At 42.7% G+C, this 8,322-nt stretch overlaps 2 protein-coding genes across 2 annotated transcripts; one reads left to right on the top strand and one right to left on the bottom strand.

Moving 5' to 3' along the window:
* Positions 1-177: 177 nt before the first annotated feature.
* Positions 178-2,828, bottom strand: cunh11orf54 (chromosome unknown C11orf54 homolog). The gene is made up of 8 exons (XM_005931977.3): positions 2,660-2,828; positions 2,483-2,581; positions 2,243-2,316; positions 2,055-2,156; positions 1,746-1,922; positions 1,376-1,525; positions 1,173-1,289; positions 178-1,044 (listed from the first exon to the last, which is right to left on the bottom strand). Exons 1-8 carry the CDS (start codon positions 2,724-2,726, stop codon positions 871-873), a joined length of 960 nt encoding a protein of 319 aa, XP_005932039.1. The 5' UTR covers positions 2,727-2,828; the 3' UTR covers positions 178-870.
* Positions 2,829-3,334: 506 nt separating this feature from the next.
* Positions 3,335-8,322, top strand: LOC102305087 (actin cytoskeleton-regulatory complex protein PAN1; the record flags this gene model as incomplete). Its single annotated transcript, XM_005931978.3, is given in 5 exon segments — positions 3,335-3,780; positions 5,218-5,503; positions 5,590-5,717; positions 6,852-6,894; positions 6,969-8,322. Coding segments are annotated over 5 exon segments (2,020 nt in total), but the record flags the coding sequence as incomplete, so codon positions are not given.

Below are 8,322 nucleotides of genomic sequence, written 5' to 3'. Positions count from 1 at the left end.
TGTCTCAGTGGCTGAGGCTGGTGCCATGGTGTGAGGGATATTTCCTTGGCACACTTTGACCCCTTGGTACCAACAGAAAATCAGTTCAGCCTTTCCCACAGCTTACTTGAACCTTACCAAACAGAATATATAGTTATTTTACAACACACATTAAAAAAAAAGCCACTCAGAAGAAAATCATTGTCTTAGTTTATTAATTAAATGACAAAGTTCTTTACAAGAAACACATCTTTCCATCGGTTTTGCTGTGACAGTTTTCCACTGAGGAAAGATTTATTTGAAATGCCACAAGACTGATTTAAAACACTAAAATCTGATTTCCTTTAAAACAATATCACTGGTTAGGTGTACACAGTTATACGCTTACACCACTGGTCTTTCTAAGCACCAGCACTGCTATTCTACCCTGTTTCAGCAAGTGGAAGTATAAGAAAGCGATGTGAGGTGGATATTAATCAAGCACATTGTGCACACACCCACAAGAGGCCTAATCATACAAATAAGTGAATCCAGGGTGTGGGCAGGTTGGCCACAGAGGTTTTTAAAAAGCTAGCTTTCTCTAAGAAGCTTTACCTACTGCAACAGTCTAGCCTGCAACACGTTGCACAACCTTTTTGATTGCAGTAGAGTCTGCAAGCATTAATGTAGGCCAAGGTCCAAAGTACATCAGCGTTGTGATGTCACTGTCCACCTTTTTTTTCCTTCACACAATTCAGATCACTTCATTGGGATTCTTTTATTTTATTTTATTGATTCATGTACAGTGACTTTTTTATGTGTGAAATGTAACATGCTTTAAATGAATCAATGAGTCGCCTCAGTTTAGATTATGAGAAGATTCTGTGCTGCCAACATGTTTTATGCAGTTTTTTAATCTCGTCCGACACCGTGGGTCTCCTTTGGCCTGTCGATGCGGTAGACAAACTCTGCAGGCATGAAATAGCCCAGATACTCCACACTGTCAGGTGTAGTGTCTATGTAGTAGTGGCCACCTTCTCCGTGGTGACTGAAGCAGTGGGTGTGTTCCACACGCAGGTCCAGGCCCTGCAAAGCAACCAGGCGGACATTATAAAGAAGCCTACTGAACAAAAACACCGTAATCAGGTAATAAAACTATAACCAGATCTTTTTCTGCATCACGCTGAGGTGTGAGTCTATTGGCTTTAACTTACAGGGTCTCTGGATACGAGCACCGACTGGCAGATGAGTGGAGCGCTGACCTCAAAGTGCTTGAGCCAGTTGTTGACGTCATCGTTGGTGTTGAGGGGGCAGACTGAGAACTCTCTTGGCTATTGACAGGCAAGGAAACAAATCAAAGCACGTGGCTGTGCCAGCAGCAGTCTGTAACATGCTCTGTGTCATGTCCACTATTTACCATGATGTGGATTTTAGCCTTCCCTTTCTGGATGATGAAGGTGCCTCCCAGGGCCAGACTTTTATCAGGGTAATGAGCTTCAAGGCTCGTCCGCAAGGCCGTTACCAGACTGTGACTTCCTGTTCTCCTCTTCGCCTGAACCTCTATGACCTGCAGAGGCACACGGGTGAAGACTACCAACTCAGCATGTTTAGGCACACAACTCTTGTTAATGTTTATTCTCTCATTAAATGGGGCTAAAGTTCACGCAAAACAACATCAGAAATGTTATTAACTTACAGATAATTATGTTTAAGTATAACTAGTTCGTTATTTTCCAAAAGCCAAATCAGGATGAGAGTGCATTTTTTAAAAGGCTATGACTGATTACCTTTCCAGGTTTCCCTTCGCAAGCATACAGATTTCCCAGCAACCCAAAGTTGCAGTCTGTGAACTTGTCGCTGTATTTTTCTAGCAGACACTGGTCGTCAGCTGGATTGATGGAGGAGAAGTAGCTGCTGTTCACTGCGGGCCTTCCCCCTGCCTCGGTCAGAACCAGAGGCATCAGCTGTGGACAAGAACATTCATTCCACTGACTGCTGCCGTACCAAACTGCCCTTTCAAGATTATAATGACAGCTAGTTTATACTGAGGTCATTTGCTGAGTGAAGCACTTTGAATTAGAAGGAAGGCAATTCACCTCTGCGTTCATTCCAACTATTCTATTGGGAGCAGCTGCTGCACCGAGGATGAAAGCGCCTGGAAGTTCCAGCTCCTTTGATACAGTGTTCATGTTGTATTCCTGACAGTAGAAGAAGATGCTGAATATGCTTTAGCAAAACCTTTCATTAAAGTTTCTCAATGCAATTCTTTTATTTTAAAACCTACCTTTTCCTTTCTGACCAGAGGCACCAGATATGGCACACCACCAACATCAGTGATGCGAGGGCTTCCACACAAGCCTGCAGGGTACAGGCGAAATTAAGAATCTTTCAGGGTGTTTCTGATACGCAGTCTTCAAATGAAGCTCATCCCCACTCATATGCATGTTTTATGAAGTGTTTTAAATTGACCAAAATGCATATGCATTCGTTTTTAATCACACTTGTGTTCTTGATAGGCTCCTACCTTTGACAGGAAACTGGAAGGGTTCTTTGGTGAGATCCGGACACTCCACAACACTCACTTGAACTTCAGCAAAGTTGGTTTCCAGTCCTGCTTGTAATACTGCAACCAAACACCTTCATTAGCGCCGAGTCACATGAACACGCATGCACAACTTTGCGCTTATATATCAGAGCTTACCCCCACGCAGCTCTTCTAGATCTGGGGCATGCAGCTGAACCTTCTCGGTTTTGCTGGTGTCTGCCATAGATCCACCTGAGAGTGCGCGCGCTGGGATACAGTTTAGAGGTGCAGGGAAAGTGGATAAGAAAAGCGGACAGGACCAGGGTTAACTTCAAACAAAGAGTAAATAAGAACAAGATGATAACCCTCCCCGGAAGTGTTTCCTCATCCAATTTAAAGACATTGGTTATTTCTTTCACTTAGAAAATCGAACAAAAAATTGCCCATATTCGCCGTAATAATTAATAATTCCCTCTAGATAAAAAGGAAAGCATTATTATTGGTTGGCTCTAGATGTGGGGTCTTTGGGCTCGGGAAATCTCCCAACTCTACGAACTGCACAAGAGCTCATTAAATAATGCAGACCACGACAAGGACGATGAATGTGATTCACACATCAGGAGACACTTTACATTTGTCGCAAGTTGCTGAACAGATTGTGGATATATGTAGTGTATAAGCCGGTTTGGTGCACAGTCTCATACAGAAAACGAGCTGCTCGTGCTTCGCTGTCTGAACGGAACTAATACCATTATTACTGCTAATTGCAATATTAATATTAATTCTATCTCTGCGTGAGGCTCATTGTTATGTCGAGTTGATGCAGGAGCCATCAACCCACAAAAGAAAATCTTATATAGAGCTCAGCTGGAGACAAAACCGGAAGTGTAAACACTGTAACCTCTTGATTCTTTTAGTATCGTCTGCCGCCTCTTTGGCGATTGGTCAGATGACCATCGTCATCTCGGTGACGTCTAAACACTTCCAGGTCGAATCGCATGTGGAGTGTTTTGCGTGTTTTGGTGAAGATTCTTGTATTTACGTGTTTCATGTCTAAGATTTTTCACGGATCCTTCGGTGAGTCCTACGATGGCGAAAGTGCGTCGGTCCAATGAGTGGACTGAATCCGACGCTGTTGCTGAAGTTGCCGCAGCGGATCCATCGGATTTTGTGCTGGAAACGTTCCCTCCTGAATATGTGGACAGAATTTCGAGGTTTATAGAGTCTTCTTCTGTTCTCTGTTCGAGTCAGAACAGAGAGGATGGTGCAGCCGAAGGAGAGCCCACTGAAGCAGACAGGTGAGGAGTGGAGGTCACTCCGGCTCAGATACTCTGACAAATGTATCTACATGTCTGTATTTTTCACAAACAGCACACACATGCAGACACACACACACTAAAGATAACCCCAAATTTCGTGAACGCAATATTAACATTGTATTTCATAAAAGAGCACTTGGATTTGTAGGTAATGCAAAGAAAAACCGATAGTCTTCCTTGCAATGATCCCATAACACGGTACAACAAGGTAAATAGTGTACTGTGTCAGAAGATTGACATCAGTCTGCTAAATAAATGCTCTATATTGTAATGTAATAAAGGAAGAACGGTCAGATATCCTCCATCCATCCTCTGTACTCTTCTGCACCTTTCTCCTTGCCACAACACCACACATCCTTCCTCCTCATGGTCAGGGTGTTACTGCTTTTGTACACCACCTCCTCCAGTTTCACTCATTATCCTGTACACGATACTGCACTCAAGTTCAGTAAACATATTTTTCCAGGGCCTACTTTTCAGTGGGAAACCTCCAGTTTTGCAGAATAAAAATAAAGTTTGATCGCTAGGGTCTGAGCTCATTTCTCCAAACTAATATATCACATATTAAATCGAGTATAAAAAATAAGTAAGCCCTTGCCCCAAAGGCCTACAGGTGGAGGGGCTGAAACAGATGTTGGTGATTGAGAAAAACCTCAACAATACCTTTTTAAAAGTTAAATACAGTCACTTTCCTGTGCGAGCATCAGAATGTGGAGTAAATGTGATTTAAGTGACTTTGAAAGTGGCATAGTTGTTGGTGCTGAAGTCCAAGTATTTCACAAACTGCTGATCTATTAGGATTTCCCCCCAGACCCATTGCTCTGGTTTACAGAGAATGATCCAAAAAAGAGAAAATATCCTGTGAACATTATTGAAGCCAACAGTTACTCAATTACATTTTACATCCAAGATATGCAGAAGAGTATCTGTCTGCATTATTCCATCCTGCTTTATATCAGCATCGAAGACCACTGAAGTGATGTAATGGTGTGGGGGATATTTTCTTGGCACACCTTAATCCTCTTGATGCCCACCAACCCTAAATTTGACGCCAGAGCGTGTCTGAGGATCGTTGCTGACTATGTCTCTATCGCCAAAGTCAAACCATCTTCTGATGTCTGGCATGGTCATATCATTTCAAACTGGTTTCTTGAGCACGACAATGAGTTCTTTGCACTCAAATTGCCTCTGTGGCCAGCAGATCTCAAAATCAATGTACACTTCACAAAGCAGCCGGTGATTTTAGACGCCCAAATCTGAGGATGTGCTTAGGACCAAATTCTAGAAAAATGGATTCGCACTTGAATGTGTTTAAAATATGTCTGTTTGTCTGTTGCCTCCAGGTCATGAAAATGTTTTGAAAACTGCAAAAACTCTTGAGCTTGACACACTGACCATATAATTGTGTCTGCGCAGTGACTCAGCGGACAGCCTGTTCATCACTCAGAAGCCTGTACCTGAGGCCGTGAGGTCAGGAAGACGGAAGCGCCGCGGCCCACGATCAGGTCTCACGTCTCCCAGAGAGCGAGAGGAAAGTGAAGATGACAGTTCACCTTCGGCCTCCCTTCAAGACACCAGAAGTAAAAGGAAAAAAAAAGAGACAAAACTCAGAATGCCAAAGTACAGTTTCCCGTTCCTCAAAGACAAGATGCCGAAAGCCAAGGGCATTTTTTTAAGTGAAGTGCAAAACACGAGGCTACATGTAAGCATAAGCAACAGCAGCAGAGCACACGCTTGTTACAGCAAATGCCAGCAAATGTTAGAACTAAAGCCTTTTATTTGTTCCAGTATTCTTCAGTGGGGGCCTTCTTTGATTGTATAAGAAAGCTGCAACAGAGCTATCAAACCGTAGAGGATCTGGAGTCAAATTTACCAGCAATTGACATGAATGGAGAGTGCATATCTCCAATATCAGAGTAAGTCTTTAATGCTAGTTGAAATGTTGTTTTGTTACTGATTTCCTTAGTTGCCTTTAAAGCTTGTTTTTATGTTTTTACACTGCATTTCACTTCCTTTTATGCATTTGAATCATTTTTTCCTGTCTCATGTTTTACTATTCTCACTACATTGTAGAACAGTAATATATATTGGAAACTGGTGAATAATGTAGCGAAAAAAATAGCAAAGAAAGCAGGCTGTGTTTCAGATGCCTCAAAGTTGCCACTTTTTCTTCTGGAACATGTTCAAGCAACTCCCGAGTCTTGTCAAAAGAGGAGTGGTGGGATGTTTTCCTCCTTTATGTATTTAGACCATGAGAGACACAACTAGGATCATTCATAGCATATTAACAAAAATCGAAAAATGAATCATCGGACCATGAAGGTGAAGTTCTTGACATTCTCCATCCTCTTTGGCCTTCAGGGACTGATGCTTGTCTTTGTCAAGAACTTGAAAGTAAGTTGAGTCCTCAAAACCCATCGCATGTGATGAAACTGTCAGACGATGATGAGGTCTACTCCAGAAAAGTGTTAATGAAAGTTCCCTTTACTGCAGAGGGGGTGTTTGCAGAAGGTACCAGCCTGATGAAACAAACTATTAACATCACCTCAGATTAGAGCTGCAGACATATCTCACTTTTGAAGGAGTGATGATTTTCTTCCCACATAAATTTGCCTAACATCTGCTGGCACAGCCACGTAAAGCTCAGGTCTCAAATCTGTCAAAATGTGAGCCGATTTGTAAAAGCACCAATGCAGAACTGAGGCAAAAGAGGTGCGTGTGAATTAGCCAATAGTAAGAAGAGAGCTGTGTGGACTAAGACACGAGGAGTGGACATTAGAGCAGTGGGAACTGGACTCTGACAGAGGGTGAAATCTGTCACCAGAGTGTAAAGTTCAATGTGGAATCTGTCGGGTTTTGCTTTGTTTACATCCATTTCTTCCAAAAAGAAACCTTCATTGAACAGATGTATTCAAACATATTACTGACACGTTTTACCAGTTTATCAGCTGCATGTAAAGTACTTTGAAACACACTAAAGCATATTAAAGGCATTAAGAAATACAGCTGAAATGTTTGGTAATTCAACAACTTCCTTTCTTCTATTTCAGGGGAGAAGAAGAAAATGTAGGAGACGAGGACATGAAAGTGGTGGTAAGCAGGCTCTTGATACTATAATGAGCACTTTATGAGCATGTACAGGCCCTAAGTTGTGTGTCATTCGACAGGCAAAGAAGCATTTTGTGATACCATCAAAAAGGAGACACTCACAGTCCTGGTATAGCGAGAAGAAGAGAAATAGTAAAGGAAAACAGTGGAGGGAAGGACTTACTGGTGATGAAATGCCACCAGGAGGATGGGGGGTTGTGTTACATAAAATACCAGCTAAGAAACCCTCATTGAGAGCTGCACAGTCTTCAGATTTGGAGAGCTCTGATGATGAAGATCCTTCTTGTAGCATTCTGAGAGAGAAGAGGACGAGTAATAAACAGCTCACACCCCAAAGCGTCCGCGCTCAAACCGTAACTCTAAAGACAAACAGTAAAAAGAGAGACAGCTCTGAGGGAAAAGAAATGGAGGATGAGCTGAGTGACAGCAGTCCTCCACAAAGTCCAAAGGAATGCATGCAAAAGTGCAGAGTTTCAAACAAAGAGGAGCTATCCCAGGAAGGGCGGGGAGACAGTGAGCCTGCAGACCAAAGTTTCTTCCAGAGTGACACCAATAATGTTGCTACATGCAGTGAAACCAAAGTGAAGAAGAAGCAAAATCACAGAGAACATAATGAAAGTGCAGAAGAAGCTGATGATGAAAGTCAGGAGGAGGTGGAGGTTCAGTATGCTGCACTGACTGTGAATGAGGAAATCACTGAGGTGGAGGAAAGTCCTCATCTGTCACAGACCATCAGCGAGCTGGAGCTTAATGAAAAAAATAGGATGGAGGAGAGTGACATCTCTGATTCAGAACAGAGGAAGAAGAAAAAGGACAAGCAAGAAAACGAAAATACAGAAGAAGAAAAGAGCCAGGACGAGCTGGAGGATCAGCACACTGCATCATCTTTGAATGAGGAAATCACTGAAGTGGAAGAGACTCAACATCTATCACAGACTGTTAATGAGCTGGATCTTAATGCAAAAATCAGTTTGGAGGACAGTGACGTTCCTGATTCGCAACAGAAGAAGGTGAAAGAGGACAACAAAGAAATCAAAAATGCAGAAGAAGAAAAGAGCCAGAGTCAGGACAAGCTGGAGGATCAGCACGATGCCGCATCTGTGAATGACAAAATCACTGAGGTGGAGCAGGAGACTCCCTGTGTGGCACAGGTCACCAGTGTGCTTGATGGTACCGGAAAAACTGTGATGGAGGACAGTGACGTGACTGATACACAACAGAAAAAGAAGAAGAAAAAGAAGAAGGTGAAAGAGGACAACAACGAAAACAAAAATGCAGAAGAAGAACAGAGCCTGAGTCAGGATGAGCTGGAGGTTCAGGGTGCTGCAGCATCTGCGAATGAGGAAATCATTGAGGAGGAGGAGAGTGACATTCCTCATTCACAACAGAAGAAGAAAAAGAAGAAAAGAAAGA

This window comes from Haplochromis burtoni, unplaced genomic scaffold (assembly GCF_018398535.1).
Source record: "Haplochromis burtoni strain Fernald_Lab_line unplaced genomic scaffold, NCSU_Asbu1 Contig_152, whole genome shotgun sequence".
NCBI classification, from domain to species: Eukaryota; Metazoa; Chordata; class Actinopteri; order Cichliformes; family Cichlidae; genus Haplochromis; species Haplochromis burtoni.
This window is presented reverse-complemented; position numbering and strand designations above follow the sequence as displayed.